A 23,183-nucleotide genomic window follows, 5' to 3' on the forward strand; every position below is an offset into this window, starting at 1 on the left:
CGTTTTAAAATTTATTTTTCAAAATTCTGCACAGACTATTTCAATTTTTAAGACAGTTTTATTGGCACATAACCCACATATCACAGCAATTCAATAGTTGGATCATGTACGGTTTTAAGTTTTTAAATCACCTTTGTTGAGGGATGGCCGACATAAATAAAATGCATCCATTGTGGTCATGCCATTCGAGTTCTCACCAGTGTGCGCCCCAGGTAACCAGCACTGCCTTAGGCACAAGGCTCTCTCGCGCCCCACTTCCAGCCCTCCTTCCCATCCCAGCGCCCGAGCGCCCAGCGCCCAGCGCCCGGCTCTCTGTAGCTTCCGATGGGAGCCCTTGTTCCACAGAAATGGCTCCTGCCATGGGGGCTCTGTTTCGGGTCTGGCTCCTCTTACCCTGTGGACTCAGGCACGTGCTTGGTGCCCGTGAGGGGCAGTCCTTTGTCCAGATGTGCCGCAGGTGCTTTCCCAGCCTCCGGCTGAAGGACTTGGCACCAGGTGTGTGCGCACCTTCATTTAAACGCGTTTTCATTTCTCTTGGGCAAATACCTAGAAGTGGGATTGCTGAGTTACATGTGTGTCAAACGCATATTTAACCTACTGAGAAAACTGCCTGCTTTCCAAAGACGTGGCGTGTCCCCTCTGACGTTGCTACCAGCCGAGGTGAGTTGTAATTGCCCCGTGCCCGCACTCACACTCAGTTTGCTCGGCCTTCGCACTCCCAGCAGTTTTCAGACGGGGGCGGTATGTGGAGGAGCCCGGGGGTAAGCATGGGGCAGCTCGCGGGGAGGCCGGCGTGCTGAACGCGCCGCTCCTGCGGAGAGAGATGGGCGGTCTGCTGGAGTCAAGAAACCCAGTGGGGCACATCTCCCCTGTCCTGGAAGCTCTCCTGGGGTCTGCATCCCCTCATGAGCGGTGGCTTGCTTTGGTGCATGTCGCTGTCCTGTCGCCTGGCGTTTTTTGCGACGACTAACAATGTCGCGCATTCTTCATGCACTTGCCGCCTGTTGCCCTGTCATCTTTTGAGGCGTGGCTGTTCCAGTCTTTTGTCCATTTTTCAGTTGTCATCTGTCTGTTTTGTGTAGGAGCTCTCTCTGTTAACAGATCAGTATGTTTCTCCCCGTCTGCAGCTTGCTCTTTCTTGTTTTCTTTACATTGTCCTTTGAAAAGCAAAACGCGCCGTGCAGCTGTCTATTCTTAAATGTTGTTTTGTTGTTGGGAACAGAACATACACAGCAAAACATGCCCCACTTCACCCACTTCTACACGCACAGTTCAGCGACACCGATGACGGTTCTTCCCGCCCTCCTTTTTTGAATTGTCCCCCTGCCCCTCGGTCTGGGGCACTCTCTGGAATCTTCCAAGTAAGCAAAAAGGTTTAGGTTTAATGATAATTGGCTTTATCAAGTTTCCCTTCTTTTTTTTTAATTACTTTATTTTTAAGCATCTTATTGGGCACTCATACAACTCTTATCACAATCCATGTATACATCCATTGTGTCAAGTACATTTGTCCATTCATTGCCCTCATCATTCTCAAAACATTTGCTCTCCACTTAAGCCCCTGGCATCAGTTCCTCATTCCCCCCCTCCCTCCCTGCTTCCCCCCTCCCTCATGAACCCTTGATAATTTATAAATTATTATTTTGTCATATCTTACACTGTCCGACATCTCTCTTCAACCACTTTTCTGTTGTCCGTCCCCCAGGGAGGAGGTCACATGTAGATCCTTGTAATTGGTTTCCCCTTTCCATCCCACCCTCCCTCCACTCTCCCAATATCGCCACTCTCACCACTGGTCCTGAAGGGATCATCTGTCCTGGATTCTCTGTGATTCCAGTTCCTATCTGTACCAGTGTACATCCTCTGGTCTAGCCAGATTTGTAAGGTAGAATTGGGATCATGATAGTGGGGTGGGGGGGGGGAGAGGAAGCATTTAAGAACTAGAGGAAAGTTGTATATTTCATCTTTGCTACATTGCACCCTGACAGGCTCGTTTCCTCCTCGAGACCCTTCCATAAGGGGGTGTCCAGTTCCCTACAGATGGGCTTTGGGTCCCCACTCCATACTCCCCCTCTTTCACAATGATATGATTTTTAGTTCTTTGATGCCTGATAACTGATCCCTTCGACACCTTGTGATCACACAGGCTGGTGTGCTTCTTCCATGTGGCCTTTGTTGCTTCTGAGCTAGATGGCCGCTTGTTTACCTTCAAGCCTTTAAGACCCCAGACGCTATATCTTTTGATAACCAAGCACCACCAGCTTTCTTCACCACATTTGCTTATGTACCCATTTGTCTTTAGCAATTGTATTGTGAAGGTGAGCACACAATGATATGATTTTTTTGTTCTTTGATGCCAGATAACTGATCCCTTTGACACCTCATGATCACACAGGCTGGTGTGCTTCTTCCATGTGGGCTTTGTTGCTTCTGAGCTAGATGGCCACCAGTTTACCTTCAAGTCTTTAAGACCCTAGATGCTATATAATTTTTTAACATTTTATTAGGGGCTCATACAACTCTTACCACAATCCGTACATATACATACATCAATTGTATAAAGCACATCTGCACCTTTCCTGCCCCAATCATTCTCAAAGCATTTGCTCTCCACTTAAGCCCTTTGCACCAGGTCCTCTTTTTTCCCCCTCCCTCCCCACTCCCTCATGTGCCCTTGGTAATTTATGCATTGTTATTTTGTCATTTCTTGCCCTATCTGGAGTCTCCCTTCCCCCCCTTCTCTGCCGTCCATCTCCCAGGGAGGAGGTCACATGTGGATCCTTGTAATCAGTTCCCCCTTTCCAACCCACTCACCCTCCACTCTCCCAGCATCGCCCCTCACACCCTTGGTCCTGAAGGTATCATCCACCCTGGATTCCCTATGCCTCCAGCCCCCATATGTACCAGTGTACAACCTCTGCCCTATCTAGCCCTGCAAGGTAGAATTCGGATCATGATAGTAGCAGGGAGGAAGCATCCAGGATCTGGGGGAAAGCTGTGTTCTTCATCGGTACTACCTCACACCCTAATTAACCCATCTCCTCTCCTAAACCCCTCTATGAGGGGATCTCCAGTGGCCTTCACTTTTGCCTTGGGTCTCCACTCTGCACTTCCCCCTTCATTCAACATGGTGTGTATATATGTATGTATGTATATATATATATATATATATATATATATATATATATATATACACACACACACATATATATATACATATATCTATGTTTGGTTTTTTTTTTTTTGCATGATGCCTTATACCTGGTCCCTTTGGCACCTCGTGATCACACTGGCTGGTGTGCTTCTTCTATGTGGGCTTTTTTGCTTCTGAGCTAGATGACCGCTTGTTCACCTTCAAGCCTTTAAGACCCCAGACACTATCTCTTTTGATAGCCGGGCACGATGCTATATCTTTTGATAGTCGGGCTCCATCAGCTTTCTTCACTACATTCGCTTATTTACCCGCTTTGTCTTCAGCAATTCTGTTAGGAAGGTGAGCATCATGGAATGCCAGTTTAATAGAACAAAGTATTCTTGCATTGAGGGAGTACTTGAGTGGAGGCCCAATGTCCTTCTGCTATCTTAATATTAAACCTATAAATATATACACATAAATCTATTTCCCTATCATATAAATATATTTACATATGTACATGCCTTCATTTAGACCTCTATAAATGCCCTTTTGCCTCCTAGCTCTTTCCTCTATTTCCTTTGACTTTTCTCTTTTCCCACTATCATGCTCAGCCTTCATTTGGGTTTCAGTAATTCTTTTTGGTTACATTACCCTTGATCACGCCCTACCAAGCCTCCTACACCCTCCTCACCACCGAGTTGGGTCACTTGTTGTTCCCTTGTCCCTGGGTTTGTTAACACTACTTCCTTGCCCACCCACATCCTCCTTTCCCATGTGGCCCCTGAATTGTCAGTCCCATTGTTTTCTCCAGATTTTTCATCCAGCCTATCTTATTTAGACAGACCTGCGGAGATAATAACACGCACAGAAACAAGACAGCAAAACAAATCGACAAAAGAAAACAAAACATCAACAACAACAAAAAGCCAATAAAAAGGGCAAGATATGACAAAATAATAATTTACAAATTTTCAAGTATTCATGAGGGATGGGGGAGGGATGGGGGAGGGAAGGGGGAGAGGGGGAATGAGGACCTGATGCCAGGGGCTTAAGTGGAGAACAAATATTTTGAGAATGATGAGGGCAATGAATGTGAAAATGTGCTTTACACAATTGATGTATGATGTATGGATTGTGATAAGAGTTGTCCGAGCGAGCCCCTAATAAAATGATTAAAAAAAAGAAAAAAACAAACAAAAAACAACAAAGAAGAAAAGCCTGTCGTTAGTTCAAGGACTGTTTGTTGGCCTTTAGAAGTGTTTCCCGTTCGAGTCTGTTGTGGTGCCAAGCCCTGACCCCAAAGTCTACTTTTGGTATTCCCTGGGGACTTTGTTGCTCTGTTCCTCTTGCTGTTCTGTTGCACGCCCTTAGTGTTTTGCCTTGGTGTGGTGGGAGCAGATCGGGTGCCATGCCCACACTGTGTCTCCAGTGTTGTCCCCTGTAGGACTATGGGTCAGTGAGGGATCTTGTGTCTCATAGTGGGGCCGGCCATGTGATCCTCTCTGTGGACTGGCTGTTCCTAGTGGGAATAACATCCTCAACGGTTGGTGGGCCAGGATATGCTCCACTCTCTCCTCCTCCCCCTTGATTTGTTCCCATGTGCTCTGATCAGACATGTCCCTCTCCCTGAGCTGCAGCTTCAGTGCTGTCCTCTGAAGTGAATTCTGAGGGGAGGGGCAGGTGTCCACGTAGTTGGGATTGGGGCCAGCCCCTCAGACCTCTCCACAGGTTCCCTGCTCCATGCCGGCATGTTGCATTCACATCTTGGAGCCCTGGGTTGAAGTCTGGTCCCCCTTTCCCTGTGGAGATATAAGCAATACCCTCCCCTTGGGTGGGTTAGTGCCCTGTGCCCCCGCTACCCATTTCTTTTTCTTTTGCTTTCCCCCTCCTTTGTAAGATTTCCCCTTCATGACGTATGCTTTACATCCTGTGTAAGACACAGAGGGCACAAATAATTTGTCCTACAAGTTTTATAGTGCCCACCTGTTTGTTTAGACCTGCGGGCCTTCGTCCGCTGCTTTTCAGCTGTGTGTGTGGTGTGAGGTGAAGGCCAGGGTTCCTGTGTGCCCCTGCCCGCCCTGCCCGCGCTGCCATAGAAAAAGACGATCCCATCACCATTGCGGTTCTTGTTTCCCTCATGGAAAATAAAGCAAAACCAAGTTGACCATTTTCGCCTGGGTTTTTTTCTTAGACTCTTAAAATACATTATTATTTTCAAACTGTTTTATTGAAAGATATTTTACATATCATAAAATGCAGCCTTTTCAAATGTACAACTCAATGATTTTTAGTGACTTTACCAAGGAATGCGGCTGTCACCATAAATGAGCTGTAGAGATTTTCATTTCCCAACGAGGCTGCTCCTGCCCAGGCTCGTCACCCCGTTCTCAGCTCCCGTCCCAGAAAGCCACTGCTCTGCTCTGCCACGAAGCATCTGCCGTTTCTGGAGATTTAGCCAAAGGGAGGCTTAAAATGTGCGCGTTTCTGTCTGTTGGCTTCTTTCACTTAGCATGGCGTGTTCTGAGGTTCACCTGTGAGACTCAGAACGCATCAGTTCCTCATGCTTTTTAATTGCGTCTAGTATGCCGTTGTATGCGCATACCACTTTCCCCCTCCATGCTCCCGGTTCTATCCGGTGTGGAGCGGTGTGCGTGATCCTGCTGAGAACCTCTGTGTCCGTGTCTGTGTGGACGTGTGTTCATTTCTCCTAGGGAGCTATCTTAAGGAGTTCCGAGGTCTGGATTCCTCTGAATACTTTGGTTTCCCTCAAGTATGATTTCCCTACAAGAGGATTTGACCAATTACAAATGTCCGCTCTGATGAGTTTTAACAAATTCGTCCACTCGTGTTACCCGCACTGGTAGAGAGAACATTGCCCCCGCACTTCCACAGCTTTCTTGGAGCCTCTCACGGCACCCTCCTCCCCACCTTTGCGTTCAACAACCCCCAGTCACCCGACTGTCTCTCTAGTTCTGCCTTCTAACATTGCCTATCAGTAGAATCCTACAGCAGGTGGTCTTTGGGGTCTGGTTTCTTTCACGTAGCATGCTGCTTTTGGGATTCGTCAGTGTGTTGTATATTTATCAAGAATTCGTTCCTATTACTCACCATAAAGAGAAATGAAGTTCTTATATACATGTTACAACATAGGCGAGTGTTGAAAATATTATGCAGAATGAAGTCACTCAGTCACAAAAGGACAGAGTGCATGTGTGATCCTACTTTTATGAAATGTGTCCAACAGACAAATTTCTAGAAACCAAAGTTTCTCAGTGACCACCCGGCAGGAGGAAAGGGGGAGGAGGGAGTCAGTGAAGAAGTCTGGAGCGTCTGTTTGTCGTGATGGAAAAGGTGGCAGTGCGCACCGGTGATGGCCATCAGCACACCCACAACATTGTCTACACCATTAACGCGCACGTCAACAGTGTTGTGCACCGTGCAGCCTCCGTGCCTGCCATTCTGTGCGCATTGCATGTGTGCGCGTCGTTTATGTGGGTGCACGTATATGAAAATATGGTGATGTAAGTGTATACTCATTGAACTATAAACATAAAATGTTGAATTGACCTATACTGGTACATATTTTACAACAGTAAAAGAAAACTCTAAAAGGTATGTGGGAGAAATGTATCCCTTTCCTTTTGCTGAGCAAATAGGGGATTGGTAAGCTTTTCCTGTCACTGTTCAAATGGGAAGTGTCTCAGACACGTACAGTCTCTGTCACCTGTTCTCCTCCTCCGTTCGTTCTCCCATCAGTCCTTTACGATGTGAAAGGCATTCTTTGCTCATGGCTGTGTGAAAACAGGCGAGGCGGGGACTTGGCCACCCGGCCGCCGTGCTGGCTCCTCCACTTGCATGGCCCTCCCCCGCTCTGTTTATCAGTCACTTGCTGACCGTCTCTTGGGGTGGCCTCTGTCATGTGCTATCATGAATGACGCTGCTGTGAACATTTGTGTGGAGATACGCTTTCCTTTCTCTTGAGTGGAAGATGTTTAACGTTATAAGCATTAAACTGTTCAACCGTTCCCCAAAATGTGTAGATCATTTTCCATGCCCATCAGCAGGGAGAGGCAGTTCCTGTTGTTCCCTGCCCCTTACCCGTGCTTGCTTTTCCCAGATCTCTAGCTCGGACATTCCAGGGTGCACATTGGAGAATCTCATTGTTATTTCAATTTAGATTTTCCTAACGATTCATGGTATTAAGCGTATCTTCATATGCTTTTTGTATTGGCCACTCATTTATTTATTTGTTTTAAATCATTTTATTGGGGCTCATACAACTCTTATCACAATCCATACATACCTCAATTGTGTAAAGCGCACTCATACATTTGTTGCCCTCATCATTCTCAAAGTTCGCTTTCCGCTTGGGTTCCTGGAATCAGCTCCTCATTTTCCTTTTTTCCCTCCCCCTCCCTCCCCCTCCCTCCCCATTACCCCCTCCCTCATGAACCCTTAATAATTTATAAATTATTATTATTTTATAGTATCTTACACTGCTGGGTGTTACCCTTCACCCACCTTTCTGTTGCCCATCCCCCAGAGAGGAGGTTATATGTAGAGCCTTGTGATTGGCTCCCCCTTTCTACCCCACCTTCCCTCCCGGTATCACCACTCTCACCGCTGGTCCTGAGGGGTTCATCTGCCCTAGATTCCCTGTGTTTCCAGTTCTCATCTATACCGCTGTGCATTCTCTGGTCTAACCAGGTTTGCAGGTAGAATTGGGGTCATGATAGTTGGGGGGAGGAAGCGCTTAAGAACTAGAGGAAGGTTGTGAGTTTCATTGTTGCTGCACTGAACCCTGAGTGACTCATCTCCTCCCCACTACCCCTCCGCAAGGGGTGTCCAGTTGTCTACAGATGGGCTTTGGGTCCCCATCACGCGCTCCCCTCATTCATGATGACATGATTCCCACCCCCCTCACCTTTGGTGCTTGAAACCTGGTCCCCTCGGCCCTTCATGATCACACATGTTGGTATGCTGCTTCCATGTAGGCTTCCTTGTTTCTGGGATAGATGGCCGCTTGTTTACTTTCAAGCCTTTAAGTCCCCAGACGCTATATTTCTCGATAGCCGGGCACCATCAGCCTTCTTCGCCACACTTACTTATGCACACATTTGTCTTCAGCATTTATGTGGGGAATGTGGTCACACAATGATGGTTTTTGTCCTTTAATGTCTGCTACCTGATCCCTTCAACATCTCGTGTTCACACAAGCTTGTGTGTTTCTTCTCTGTGGGCTTTGTTGCTTCCGAGCTAGATGGCCGCTTGTTTGCCTTCAAGCCTTTAAGACCCCAGACACTATATCTTTTCATAGCCGAGCACCATGGCCACTCATTTATTTTTGTGGGCCATCTTCCAATCTTTTCCCCCTTTCAGTAATCAGCTTTTTTTTTTAAAGTTGATTTGTAAGAGTTCTTTATGCATCTATAGTACACATCCTTTATCAGGTTTTATTTTGCAACTATCTCCTTGCAGTCTGTGGCTTGCTTTTTTGTGTTCTTAACAGCTTTCCCCCCTTCTTTAATGGTTAAAATAGTCTTATGTGAATTTTATATGAATGAATGAATGACGTACACACAAGTGTGTATGCTCCCTGTACCAGGCAGTGAGAGATTGTGATGCAGAAAGCCTGGCTGAAGCCTGGAAACCTACCTTTTACTCATTTATCGTTAAATTATACTTCAGTGTGCTTTTGGCGAAGGTGTCCACAGCCAGTCGGGTTTCCACTGCACACTTTCTAGCTGAGCAAATGCTGTTCTGTGGCATTGCTTTGACTTCTCACCGTGTTCACAGTCTCGTTACTTTTCTTCTGGCTGTTTTGGCTCTTTACCTTGAGCTTCCTCGGCTCCCCCTGCCTTCCCACCTTTGCTTTAGGGGGACGGTGACTCCTGGACTGAGGATGATTTTTCAGAGGAGCACAGTATCCCTCAGGGGCGACACTGTCTGATTTAGGAAGCGTCACCTCTAAGCTCCTTTCCAGCACTGAATTAAAGGCAGTTCAGGGCAGTAGCTTTGGGTCTCAACCAGTCCAGTCAGTCTGGCCTGTTTCTGGCGAATTGAGCTTCCTTCCTTCTGACTGCAGTGCTCTCTGGACCGCTTATGGTGCCCTGATTGGACCCATCCGCGGTGGTGGCAGGCCTAAGCTGAGGCCGGCTCCTGTAGCTGATTGGTCTCTCTGAGTCTGCTTCCCTCCTCTTTCTCGTTCGCCCACGCAAGCAGAGACCAGCAGTTAGAGCTTAGATGGCCATCGCAAGCTGCCAAGACCCCAGGCAGTGCTTGGCGAACATGCCCTTGATGAGTTCGTATGCCAGTCACCCCAGTTGTCAACCACGAGTTGACGGTGTTTTGGAAAGCAAAAGTTAAGTTTTGGTGACACTCACTCGATCCTCTCCCCCTGTTATGCTTCGTGCGCTTTACGCCCTCAGTGCTTTCTTTTAGAAGCTTTGCCCCTTTGCTGTTTTTGTGCAGTTGTGTGCGGTGTGAAGTGGGGGTCAAGGTTCTTGGCTTCTCCCTTCCCTATTGGGATGTCCACTTGTTGACAAGGTGACCTTGTCCCCGTAGAATTACCCCGGCCCCTTTGTGAAAAATCAGTTGCCCATATAAGCTCAGTTCTATTCGTGGACTCCTCCGCATTCTCCGCCACCTAGTTGGAGCTCATATTTTTAAGTCTGTGGAGTGGCTCGGCCTCTGTGTCCTTTCTGCCTGTAGATGCCACTGCTGCCAGCGTGCCAGCAGCGGGAGAAGCAGGTGGATTGCCCTTCGCGGGACTTCCCGTGACAGCCGTGACTGCTGTGGGCCACTGTGCCGCCTTTTTGCCTGGCAGGCTGCATGCCACGCGGACCTCCTCTGACTGCTGCCCTCTGCTTGGGGTGGCCGGTCCTCTTCCTCTGGTCCCTGCTTCCTTGGTGCGCTTGGCCTGGCGACTTTGCTACAGCGAGCACTGAATCGGCAACCAGGCTTCGTTCCAGCCCCTCCCCGAGGGCGACCCTGGTGGGTCTGAGGGCCTTGCGAGGTAAGCGGCCCGACTGAAGTGAGAAGCTAGCTTGCATTACTGTGATGGAGCGGTGACGCCCACCTGGAGGGGACATAGCCAGCCTTGGCTAGTTCCTGCCACTGCCATGGCCCTGGGCACCAAGGACGTGAGGGTGCCCCCACTGTTGTCAGCTAGCTCATCCCCAAGGTGCGTTTTGTCCCCGCAGGATGAGGCCATGACCACCTCCTCTCCTGGCTGCAGGGGAGCACCTTTGCTGAGCTGTGCAGCCCATGACTTGGGGTGTTGAATGCAGCCTTGCTGTGTTGTGTGGTCGATACCTAGTCCTGTGCCTGTGTCTTGACCTGATGGCACCTGTTGACACTTGGTGGGTGAGAATTTCCTGGCTGGTGGAGATAGAGCCAAAGACAGCAAGTCGTGTTGGCGCGGTTAGGGCTCCGTGCAGGAGTTAAGACGTCGTGGGACATCTCCAGTCCTGCACGTGGCGGCGGCGCCCCTGACATCTGGGCCTTTGTGCTCCTTGATGGCGTCCTGGGCAGGCGGCAAGTTCTGGGGGAGCCCTGCTTTCGGAGGGAGGAGGAGGAATTTTCCCCCTGACCTTGCTGCACCTGAAGCCTAGTGGCAGTCCCTGGAGTACAAGGTGATGCAGCTCCATGCCTGACCAAGGTGACAGTGAAGGACTGGGCCATACGGCTGGCTAGCCACTGGTGCCTGTGGGGGTGTGCCTTGGACAGGGTGACTCTGAGTTCACATAAAAGACATTGTTGTTTCTGGGTACTGGGGGTCTAGCAGAGCCCTGCCGCCTCCAGTCAAGTGGTCTGTGTTTCATCGTCTGTGGCCATCAGTTGAGGCCACCTCTTGGTGGCCCGTGTTTATCAGAGTAGACCTGGGCCCACGGCATTTGCATGGGCTGAGTTTTCCCAAGTAGATCATCAGCCCTCTCTTCCAGGTCACCTCGGGGCAGACCCAAACCTCCATCTTTGGATTAGCAGCCCAACCTGTTAGCTCTGTGCCCCACCCAGAGACCATGCTGGACTTGACCGTGGGCAGAGGAAGCCTCATTGGATCCATGGGTTAGTGAGGGTGGGAGTGCAGTGGGGAGCCAGGGTGGGCGTGCCTACTTGTCTGAGTTCAAGCTGAAATTGTGCTGTTTTCATAAACAGAGTGTTCACTGCCTGTTCTTTATTTCTACGCTAGAGCACCCACTCTGTGCCCTAGCCTCGATAATGTGGGGCCTGTGCAGCATGGTGAGAAGGGAAGCGGCAGCCCCCCAGAGGAGTGGGGCTGGGGAGAGGCAGGCGAGGGTCTGTCTCAGCTCAGAGTCCGCCCGCCGTGGCTTTCCCCGTCTCAGAATTGTATCACACATCTCCAAAACGAGTAAAGTGGCATTTCAGCTTCTTGTCTTTATAGACTCTCTGAACTTTAGGAAAGATCATTCTGGTCCCTTTTCATTAATAATGAAAACCAGGGGGCAATAAAATGTTCTTAACGCGTGTGAGCCTGGCAGGAACGGAGGAGCCGTGAGGGGTGAAAGGTGAGCTGGCAGGGAACCACAGGTGTTTCTTTGGACCCGAAGAGAGGCAGTGCTCTGCTGCAGGAGGGGTCTGGGGCCCCAGACTATGTCGTTCCCCCCACCCCACCCCACCCCGCTGTTCAGAGCGCCAAGGTGCGCGCACTCTGTGGGCAGGGAAGCAGGAGAATCATACAAAGGTGGCATCTGGTCAGGCCTGGAGTCCAGTAACTGCCTCTGTCTTGTTTGATAGCTAGTAGGCGTTTCGACAGCAGCGGAGGGAGAGTGTGACCCTCCCCCAGCACCCCTCACCTGAAAGGCGGCGCTCTCCCAGGAGGCTGGCCGCACAGGCGGGCGTTCGGTGGACACAGCCTTCCTGAGGAGTGGGTCTTAACAAGTGGCTGGGCTGCTCGCCTCACTTTTTCCTCCCAGCACCGAGTGGCAGGGGGAGGGGGACACTGCAGAGGGAGTTCTTGGGGTTCAGTGGGCAGAGAGGAGAGTGCTATGCATCGATTCAAACCAGAGAACCAAACTCCCGGGCATCAGGTCCAATCTGCCTGCTGTAGGGCCGAGGAGCCCTGCCCTGTGGGCTTCCAAGACTCGCTTTCCTTCTCTCTCTCTCTCTCTCTCGCTCTCTCTCTCTCTCCCTCTCTCTCTCTCAAGCGTGGTCTCTTCATTAGAGCACTCTGATCACACACGGTCCAAGAGCGTTCAAATAGTAAACCGACTCATCAGATGTTGAAGGCTGGTCTTGAAACATCACAGGCTCTGGAGCGCTACAGGGCTCTCGGCAGAGGTTGGAGGAAGCAGCTCCACCTTGGGCCATTGAGGCTTGGAAGAAGTCACAGCAGCACTGACCCTCGCCAGAGTTTCTGTGGACACCGTGGTCAGAGGCTCGGGCCCCCTGTGAGAGCGAGACAGGAGCTTTCTGCCTGAAGAGCTCCTGGTGTTGGGGCAGGGGGAGCAGTCGAGTAGATGGTTGATGGGCATGCGGATTGACTCACCCCCTCGGGTCAGTTTGGCACATCCATCAAAGTTGCGAATGTGGATACCTGTGAAAGTCAGAACCTATGTAAGGTGGAAACCTGCCAGAGAAAAACCAAAAGTCCAAACTATAGTGAAGAACTGCTCCATTGGGTTTCCGAGACTAGATATTTTCAGAGGCAGACAGCCTCATCTTCCTCCCTTGGAGTGGCTAGTGGGTTTGATCGGCCCACTGTGCAGTCAGAGGTCCAACATGTACTTACTGGACAGGGCCAGTAGGGAGGGAAGCACACATACTTTCCCTGGGTAGGAGTGATAGGAAGATGGTAAGCCCACACCGTGTCCACGGTGGCAAACGAGGCAGACCTATTGCCTGCTGACTCAGCCCCCGAGGAATTCACATGCAGAGGTGGGCTTGTCCATACGCATGAGGGGACATAGCTGCCGAGTCATTGGCGCAGCGTCGTGTGAAATCATGGAAGAGTGGAGTGATCTGCATGTCCACTGATCGAGTAGAATCTCGTACAAGAAGGAATGTCTAATGAGGAATGGGAGGGAAGGTGAGGGAATACCTCTCTCCCATGGCCTTCGAGGTGCATGGAATTTTCTGGAAGGATAAATGTGGGGCTGTTTACAGGGGTCACTTGTGGTAGAGGGGCTCCCGGAACCCCCACCCAGGCTGCTCGACGTTTGAGCCCTGTGAGCATGTTAGGATTCAAAAGTGTAAAACAAAAATGGAGCTGAGGCCTGAGGACGAGACCGTGTATGTGTTGATTAAAGTTTTGGGAACCGTGACCCTGGGCTGGCCTCATGTGGAGCGGGGGCCCCTTCAGTGCCCCTGTCACAGTCACCTCCACCTCCTGGGAGGCGTAGTCTGCAGCACAGGGCCAGGGGCCTCCGCATTGCCCACTGGGGGGGCTTTGTGACCAGGCTGCCCTCTTTGAAGCAAAGTCCCTCTGCCTGCTCTTCAGCTGTGGGGCATGGGCGCCTGTCAAGTGGCTCTAGGACTTCCAAGGGGAGAGGGGACCGGTGATCGACAGGTGCTGCCAAGGAGATTCACTCCCCGCCAACGTTCCTGGTTCTCTTCTCCTACCCCTGCTTCTGGAGCCTTCTGGACCCTTCTCCGTGGGTGCTGAGGTCTGGCTGCGGGTCCTGGAAGGAGAGGAGATGCACTTGTCTGAATGGGCCCCCCATCCCCCGAGTTCTGAAACATGGCTGTGTCTCCCCCCCACCCCCACCCCCACGCACACAGTAGACACATTGTCCTTGTAAGGACACCCCTTACCTTTCCAGCTGAGGTCAGTCCGGCAGCCAGCTAGCAGCCAGGGCCTGAGTGGCCACTACTAACAACCATTCTCTTCTTATTGGCTTTTGAGTCCCTCCCCTGTGCTCTCCTCTCTCCTGACTGCTCTCTCCGCCCACCCGCAGGCCCAGCAGGCTCCCGATGGAGGGATTACGGGGCACTTGCCATCATCATGGCAGGAATCGCGTTCGGCTTCCACCAGCTCTACAAGGTGAGCCTGCCCTTCTCAGCGCTGCACCCGGCCTGCTGCCCTGCTGGTCGTCTGCGGGTTTCTCGGGGGGGGGGGGGTGGGGGGCAACACCAGAGTGAGGCTCTGCCGGGTTCCTGGCCCAAGCCCATTTCCACCCATTTGGGGACGCTCGGCGAGCTCCCTCACGCCACAGCCAGGCTCTGCTTCACAGGGCCACCTACGGGTCACCCTGGTCAAGCACTTCTAGTGGTGCCTGACACACAGTAACCACATCGTGGCTAAGAGTTTGCACGCTGGAGCCATCTGGCTCTGCCACGTGGTCACCGTGACTACCGGAGATCACTGGCCCTCTCTAGCTCTGCGTTCTCCTCTGTAGAATGGGGGTGGTTGTGAAGAAGACACATGGGAAGTGCTCAGAGGCAGACCTAGTCCTCACGCTGGCTGCTGGTCTACCTTAATAGTCAAGGGCAGCTCCAAGAGGCGCTGAGTAATTAGAGCCGACTCTGGGACTCTGGCGTGGGGGAGATCTTTGACTCCACTCTGGTTTGGTTTCCATCTAAATCTTGGATGTCCTGACCTTCCTTAGTCAGCTCCCAGGCTCATCCTGAACAGCAGGCTGCAGGGCCACCTCTGGTCAGAAGCTGACCTCTGTGCCTTCCCAGTGAGGCAGGATGGGGACAGACCCTGGAGACACCAGATAGAGCAGTGGCCAGGGTGGCTGCTCTGCTGGCCCAGCCAGAAACCCCCTGTCCTCCCAAGGCTGCCGCTCCACCCCTTATTTGGAGATGGTTGTTAAGAACCTGTGCGAGTACCCAGGCGCACTGTTGTAAAGCCTGGCACAGGAAGCACGTTTACACAGTGCGCTCTGGGCTGCTGAATTCTTGACCTCGTGCAAAAGCGACCGACAGCGAAACAGCAGCAGCACAGAAGTTCTGCCGTGTTGCATCTGCCCCTGGGGTTGGAGTCGGGCGTTCCACGCCAGAGAACCAGGTGCAGAGCGCTGCCTCCTCGGAGCCAGCTCCTCACCTGGGCGTAGACAGCCTTTTCTCAGCCAGCCACTGACTGTAGCGAGTCACTAAGAAGGCCGACTCCGCATTCTCAAGCCAGCATCCGGGGAGTTAGACCCGCTCCCCTAGGGATCTGCCCAGAGGACCGCCAGCCCCTCTGGGTGTGCACGGCTCCCTTGTCACTTTAAAAGGCATGGGAGACTCCCAGGGCTCGGTCACAGGGTGACCATCTGCGGACGGTTTCTGTCATGCTCAACCGTTAGGCTAGGGGGATGGCTTTCATGCTTAGGACGCTTTCCGTCTGAAATGTGAGGCCACCTCTGACCGGCTTCGTCTCAGTGGTGGGTAATAACTCACACCACGCTTGAAAAGCACTTTACCGACTAGAAACTGTTGCTCTCCATATGCTAAATCAGGATCCGCACTTAGGAGTCACTCGGGAAATGAGCTCTCCACAAACCCCAGTGAGCGCCCTCCTCTCCCTTCCCTGGCACGGAACCTTAGCGGAGAACTTGCTGACTTGTGCTTCGACTTGGGGCCCAAGGGCAGTAAGAGGACCCGAGGGACCTTAGCCATGGTTTCCCGAGCACCACCCTGCTCAAGGTGGGTGACTTGGTGCACCTTACCCCCCCACCCCACCCGTCCGCCTGTCTCCCAAGTCCTGAGCATGTAGATTCAGCCTACACATTCTTGTCACCTGGAGCCAACCCTTACTGCTAAGTCAGAGAGCTAGTTACCAGCTGTGCCGCCACCTTCTTCCGGAAGGTTCTGAGCCCCTGGTCTCTCTCTGGACCCCAAGATAGCCCCAGGGGATCAGCTTCCTTCTGGCTGTCCCTCAGTGGCACCTTGTCGGCCTGCTTGGAGGGAAGTGGATCTCATCCCACTCCTATGAGAACTTGAGGGTTCAGGGCTCTATCAGCAGTCTCGCAGTACCCATATAGTAAACCCTACTCGAAGAGCTGAGGGCTAGTCCATTCCGGCGGACCTTGGAAGAAAGGCCTGGCTCTTTCGGACGCACATCCCTCTTCTGACACACTGACTGAAGTCAACGTGGCAGCAACTGGCTCGTGGGGAAGAATCGGATTCATGCACTCTATTGTCGGTTTTCTTCTAGTTTCTCTCACTATGTATTTTTTTTAATGTGATTTTTCTCATTTATTTGAGTGGGCCATTCAGGCACAATGCTCTTCTGAGAACTTCGAAAGTACAACCCTTTCAGTTCCCACCACCACCACGACCTCCTCCGACACACACACACACACACACACACACACACACACACACACACACACACACTTTGGGACAGAAACGGTGGCACCGTCACCAAGAGGTCTAAAGAACTCAGAGTCCCCGCCCCTCAGCCAGACTGTTGCCACGTGTCGCCATCCACAGCTCCAAACTTCTTCACGTGTCTTCTTCCCGGACGGTGTTTGCCTTGGGTTTCGAAGCCGGGCCGAGCGGGCGGCGAGCTGCGGGCGGCGTGTGGGAGATTGCTGATGAGGGGCGCTGGGCGCTGTCCTCACGCCACCCCACTCCTTGCAGAAGTACCTGCTCCCCCTCATCGTGGGCGGCAGAGAGGACAGGAAGCAACTGGAGCGGATGGAGGCGAGCCTCTCGGAGCTGAGTGGCAGCGTGGCCCAGACAGGTAAAGATTAATGACTCCATCAAGTCGCCCCTCAGAGCCCCCGCGCAGCCCCCTGGCCGCCCCTCCCTGCGCCCCTCCGTCTCCACTTTATGTGGTGACTTCATTTATCTGCTCTGAGAATCTGTTCACATTTGCAAATGAAGCCGCCGTCATTTCGGTTTAATTTGAAATTGCTTGTTTACTGTCGGCGCGGCCTCAATTAATTATGTTTTTACGGAAAGGCTCCCAACCTCAGAATATTAATAAGGGGAATAAAATGACAGCCTTTCTAAGGGCTGTAAAGTTCATTTTTAATTTCTGCTTCTATGAGGTTTTCAGGGGGGTTTCGGTGATTTTCCCCCCTTCCCTCTAAGAATCCAAAGCAGGGTCAAGAGAGTCTGTAATTACCGCGGCTCCTGTGACCCCGGCCACCTCCTCTGTTATCGACTCCACAGGGCTCGCGTTCATTACCCAGCGCCCCCATGATGGCCCAGATTAGCTGGGACCTGTCGCGCCAGAGGTGGCTCCTCTCCTTTATAAACTTGTTTACTAGAGAGAGCTCAGAATTTAAAGACCTGAGGCAGGCAGGAGAGCCCCTGTCCCAGGCCAGCGGTGGTGTCCCTCTGGGCCACGCTGGGCATGCCCTGACCAGGTCCCGGGGTCCTGGGCGTGCCTGGGGCAGGTGGGAGCAAGGAGCAAGTAGGTTTAGACTGCGCCCTCTGAGTCGTGGCAGTGACCCCAGGCGGGTGTCCCAGGCGTGTGTCTGCCAGGACGGGGGACTTCCCCAGTTCCACAAGGACACCGCGAGCCGAGCGCCACATGCTCCAGAAGCTGGGCGAGCTGGGCAGATCACAGCGAGATGTAATTAGAGGGGAGAGGTTTTGGACGGATATACTGTTGACCACGGACAACCACACAATAGAAAGATAAAGTAGAAATACTAGAGGTTAGATACAGTGCAGGTAGATTACCCAGGGTGCAGATAAATTATATGGATGGGGGGTGTCTGCAGATAAATTAGATGTAGCAGGAACACGGGCAGCTCGCAGGTGTGTGGACAGGAAGCGGGCAGGCTGTGTGGAGCTATTTACCAACCAGGCGGCTCTCTCTCCCTGTACCCCCACCCTCACCCCCAGTGACGCAGGTCCAGACGACACTAGCCTCTGTCCAGGAGCTGCTCGTCCAGCAACAGCAGAAAGTCCAGGAGCTCGCCCAGGAACTGGCCACTGCCAAGGTACTCATCTCTGCCCCTGGGCCCTGCCCGCCTTTGCCTGGCTCTCTCTGCCGGCGCCTGGCTCTCCCCGCGCCAGCCATGCGGCGGTGGGCACCCCACAGTTGAACTGTCCTTTCTCCACCTCACCTCCCAGTGGCAGGGCTTGCTCTGGCAGCCACCTTCATTCCCAGAGCGCTGAGGCCTGCGTCTGCCGGCGCGTAAGGCCAGGAGACAGTTCCAGGGAGCAGGAGCAGAGAAGGGTGGTCACAGACCGTTTTAGCAGCCCCTGTTCTGCCAGCACCAGCTGAGGCCGCGGAGCCACGCTGTCCAGGTGAAAACTCTGGCTGTGTGACTCGAGACAAGTCCCCCATAATCTCTGGTCTTGGTGTCCTTCGTGTCAAATGGAGCCACTGTGGTCTGTACGTGCGAAGGGCAGTGCTGGCTTCAGCTGGGCTCCTCCTCGCAGGCCTCTGGCCCAGTTCTGTGGGACAGGGCACACGCCTGCGGGAACTGGCGCCCTGGTGCTGTCTGGGGCTTGATGGCAGAGAAAGGGCCCTCCAGCCGTAGGTGTCGGCAAAGCCTTCCTGCTCCCCCACCCTGCTCCCCACCCCAGGGGCCCAGCACACGGCTCTCACCTGACTGCCGATTCGCACACCCATCCAGGATTCCCTCGCTTACGGACCCTGCCCAGGCTTTCCCAGGTATAAGAGCCAGCTCTCTCCTGCCCTCCTGTGTGCTCTCCAAAGGCCTGAGCACCGCAGTCCCAGGCGCCCCAGGGCACTCCACCACCTTGAGAGAGCCCTCTGAGGCGCTCTCCAGAGGGGGTGCCCCACCTCCAATTGCACAATCAGATTTTTGCATTTTCGAAAACCCGTGGAATAGGAATCCTTCCATTTCCGGTGGAAACGGGTTCATCCTCATGAGGAGGGTCCTGAGCGCCCCATCCCATAATGGATCCAAGGATGCCTGTGGCCACCCCTTTGTGGCGTGCCCCCCACCCCCACCCCCACCGGCCAGGAGGCATTTATGGCCCCACCCGGCCCCTCTATTAGCTTGTGGAGCAGAGGCCTGCCAATGGCTAGAAGCCATTCCGGAAATTGGAAAACTGTTTTCAGGCCTTAAGCGTGAGCTGAAGAGCACATGTTCCCGGCTCAGAAGGAGGGGCTCGGGGCTGTCTCGGCTTGCAGGGCCTGGGAGAGTGTGCCAGGGTCGGGGCTTTGGGGGTCTCCTGTGCCTGTCTGCTCTGTCCTGAAGAGGAGCCGCTGGGCTGGTATCTAGACCCTAAATGGTGCCGACTCTAGTCCCCCCGTAAAGCAGTGCGGCCGGGCTGTGTTGCCTCAGCTGTAGTGTGAGTTTTTATATCTGACTTCCAAACTCCTACTGGATCACTGTAAAAAATTAAAAAGACGAGCTTCAAGTAATTAAAAAACCTACATAAAACTGAAGGCTCTGAGTTTTCTACAACTTTTTTTTTTTTTTAAGAGACTGGCTAAAAAGCCCCAGATGTCAGGTTTTATTTCTAAATCTCAAGCATCTGGCACCATTCAAGTTTGGAAACCCGAGTCCCCTGCGGACTAGAGAGTGGAAGTTGCTCCCTGGTTAATGGACTGCTGGAGCACCCGGCGCTCGCCGCAGCCAGCACAGTGGCTCCTGGCTCTTTGCTGTCTGGGGCCCCAAGTGGGCGAGGGTGGCAGGTGGGCCTGGGCCTTCGGTGTGCTCGGGGCAGTGAGTCCTGCTGTCCCTGTAGCCCTCAGGGAGGCGGGGCTCTTCTTGGTCATCCCAGACGTGCAGCTGACAAGCTGCAGGCATCCCAGGAACCTCCTCCCAGCCTGTAGGCACCCCCACCCCGTGCTTGGCAGGGCAGCAGTCATGGGGGAGCCAGAGCCTGCCAGATTCTCCAGTGCCTGAAGACTGCTCCAGGCTGCCTCTGGCCTGTGAGAGCGGGCACACGCTGGGCCATCCCCTCTGGACGTGACCTAATGGACAGCTCACAGGCAGCCTGGGATTGGGGCCGCCTGGTGGGGGTCTACGTAGAGCTGATCTGTTTTCATGAACCCTGGCCAGATGAGCTGAGAGGAAGATGAGGTCACCTGGCTTTACTTCGCTCACATTCAGAGGGGGAGGGAGGGCATCAAAGCCTGGCGTGGTTGGGGTACCATGAGTGGCTTTCTTGTCGGCCCTCTGCAGGGAGGAGCTGCTGTCTCTGGAGCCTCGGAGCTGCCCAGAGCAGTGCTGGGGGCAGAGACTACAGGAGGTGGGCAGTCAGCAACCCCAGACCCTCCCTCGCCTGGCGGCAGCACTCAACCACCCTAAAAGCCAGGGCATTGGGAAGGGAGGCCGACTGCGGGGAGGAGGAGAAGGGATAATAGTGTCTGGATGTGAAGCATCAAGATGTGACCGAGTTGTTGAGTGGAAGGCAGACGGATCCGCTCTGGGAACCATCCGGTCACAGGAAGATGTCAAAGCCAAACCAGGGAGGCGGCCCCTCCAGGTGGCGGGCGGCTGGTGACCTCTTGAAGGTGTCTGGTCACCGGTCTGACAGACATCCCTCTGATGGGTGGTCTCTGTGCTGTGACTTGCAGGCCACCACATCGACCAACTGGATCCTGGAGTCCCAGAACATAAATGAGCTCAAGTCAGAAATCAACTCCTTGAAGGGCCTGCTTTTAAACCGGTAGGAAGTCCTGCCTTTTGCCCTGGTTCCGTGAGGGGTGGGGTGGGCAGGCGAGCATTTTCTGGGCGGGCTCACCTCTCTGCTCCCTGGGGAACCCTGTCTGTCCAGCCCGAGGTGCTGGTTGGTCCACGCATGGTGTGGGGGTGTATTTGAGCTTCTACTTTCCCTCGGGCCCACTGCCCACTCTTACGGGCGACCACTTGAGGCCCCCACTCCCTCTGCAGACAGGTCCTCAGGCCTGGTCACCAGGGGGTCCAGGACAGCCGTGAGGCCCTTTGAGTAGAGGTGGCCCACAGGTTCAGACAGGGCCGCCTCTTTTTACCTTCTCAAGCCCTCTCCTGGACCTTACCTCCCAGTGACAGACTGGTCCCGGTGAGCTTCCGGACAGTGGGCCTGGGCTCAGGCACAGGCAGAAGCAACTTGGCCCCCAGCTTCTCGGCTGCCCTGTTCTGGGAGAGTGCCTCCCCCACCACAACAAAGGCTGCTGTCCCCTCACAGTTCTGAGTGACTTGCTCACCCTGGTTTGTCCCGGACTGTCCTGGATTTCAAACCAAATGGCCTATGTCCCAGGAACAAGATGCCGCCCTGGGATGGCCTTGCTGGAGCATCGATCTCTGCTGGGCAGCTGAGGCCTGCATACCCTGTGTAGAGCTGATATCCAAGCCGTGGCTGGGAGAAACGGGTCTCTCCGAGCCTTGGCCCTACCTGGGTTGGGCCGGGCACAGGGCTGAGGGTAACCCGGGATCAGCTGACTCCCTCCTTTGCATTCTGCCACCTTTTCTTAGCTATAGACAGGTTAGGGTGGAGGGGGATACCCAGTACTAACCTGTGTGCCCCTGCCTTTCCCCTCTCTGCCCGTGGATGCATGTGGGAGGACAGGCTCCTGGGTGGGGCAGATCCCTAGGCATTGCCCAGGACCAGCTTGGCTTCCAGTGGAAGAAGGGGCTCAGTGGGCAACTGGTGGACCTTGAGGGTGTGGGAACCCAGAGGCTCCATCACCACTTCCGTCCTCCCCCTCCCTCCCTCTCACCCCACCCTACCAGGAGGCAGTTCCCACCCTCTCCGTCACCATCTGCTCCCAAGATCCCCTCCTGGCAGATCCCAGTGAAGTCCCCGGCTCCCTCCAGCCCGGCAGCGGCCAACCACCACAGCAGCAGCGACATCTCGCCCGTCAGCAACGAGTCCGCGTCGTCCTCCCCTGTTAAGGAGGGTCACAGCCCGGAGGGCTCCACGTACCACCTGCTGGGCCCCGCCGAGGAGGGTGCGGGGCTGCTGGACGTGCAGGGCCAGGTGCGCATGGAGGTGCAGGGTGAGGAGGAGCAGCGCGAAGAGGACGACGACGTCGGCCACGGCGGCGAGGAGGACTGCCTGGACGTGCAGCGGGAGGATCGCCGGGGCGGTGACGGGCAAATCAACGAGCAGGTGGATAAGCTCCGGCGGCCGGAGGGCGCCAGCAATGAGCACGAGCGGGACTAGGCCCCAGTCCGCCGCTCCGCCCTCACCCGCCCCGCGGGACTGTCAGCCGGTTACGTGCACCCTGGGGTGCAGAGCTGCCCTCGCCCCGTGGGTGGCCGCTGCTGTGTGATCACATTTCTGCCTGCCCCCCTCTCATCCCCCTGTCGGCCCGCTAGCCCAGCCCAGCCCACCTCAGCTTCTTCCAAGCGGGACCAGCCTTTGACCTCTGCGTGCCCAGCTGGAGGCCCAGAAACCACTGCGCTCAAGCCCCTGGCCCAGCTCCTCCCAGCGTCTTGTCCAGGGTCTGTCTGCCAAGTGGCTTCACCGTAACACCACCTTAGCACTACGCATGACAAGAGGAAGTTGGATCACCTGACTCCAGCACCTTGGTGGAGACAGCTGCAGCTGCTCCCAGCCCTCTACCCCTAACCGGGCCTGACACCCCTCTCTCCCCCCACCCCGGGCGCCCCTCTCTTGGCACCAGGGACCTGTGCCCAGAAGTGAAGGCCTGCCCCTGCCGAGGCTCCCAGGCTCTGCAGCCAGGCTCTATCCAGCCAGTGCACCCTGCCCTCTCTGCTCAGCTCCCGCCGTGCCCGTGGTCCTCCTAGGAAATGAAATCACACCACTCCCTGACTGCCCGCGCTTGCTGCATCGTGGCCTCAGCTGACCAGTGGCGAGATGTGGCCCTCAGCCCCCCACAGGAGCCGGCCTCAGGGCCTTCTGACAGCTGTGTCTGTCTTCCGACCAGAAACATGTTCATTTGTGTGATCATGTATAGATGCGAAATATAAGATATGACTGTATATACTTGTAATAAATACGAGTTACCGCTATTTAATCCCTGCCTGCAGCTCCCTGTTTCTCATGAATTGGCCTTCAGAGTGGGTCTCGACTGAAGCCCCTCCCCACAGGCCACCCCTGGAGGGGCTACCCCGACCTTCCTGGCCCTGGCCCAGCCCTTTCCCCTCAGGGCCCCCTGGCTCCTCACCAGCACCCAGGCCCGGTGTCTGCTGCCGGCGACATCTGCACTCGCAGAAGGGCCCTCATGTGACTGTATATAGACCTGCCGAGGGATGGGATACGCTCTCGTGCC

The 23,183-nt window shown here is 54.0% G+C and overlaps 1 protein-coding gene across 1 annotated transcript in view; it reads left to right on the top strand.

The window, feature by feature from the left end:
• PEX14 (peroxisomal biogenesis factor 14) overlaps positions 1-22,928 on the top strand; it is a 145,566-nt gene extending 122,638 nt beyond the window's left edge. The window contains exons 5-9 of the mRNA XM_075559731.1: positions 14,053-14,138; positions 16,667-16,769; positions 17,885-17,982; positions 20,544-20,635; positions 21,679-22,928. Coding sequence (XP_075415846.1) covers positions 14,053-14,138; positions 16,667-16,769; positions 17,885-17,982; positions 20,544-20,635; positions 21,679-22,111 — 812 coding nt within the window. The 3' untranslated portion in view covers positions 22,112-22,928. The remainder of the gene's footprint in view (positions 1-14,052; positions 14,139-16,666; positions 16,770-17,884; positions 17,983-20,543; positions 20,636-21,678) is intronic.
• The last annotated feature ends 255 nt before the right edge of the window (positions 22,929-23,183 follow it).

This window comes from Tenrec ecaudatus, chromosome 1 (genome assembly GCF_050624435.1).
Source record: "Tenrec ecaudatus isolate mTenEca1 chromosome 1, mTenEca1.hap1, whole genome shotgun sequence".
NCBI lineage: Eukaryota > Metazoa > Chordata > Mammalia > Afrosoricida > Tenrecidae > Tenrec > Tenrec ecaudatus.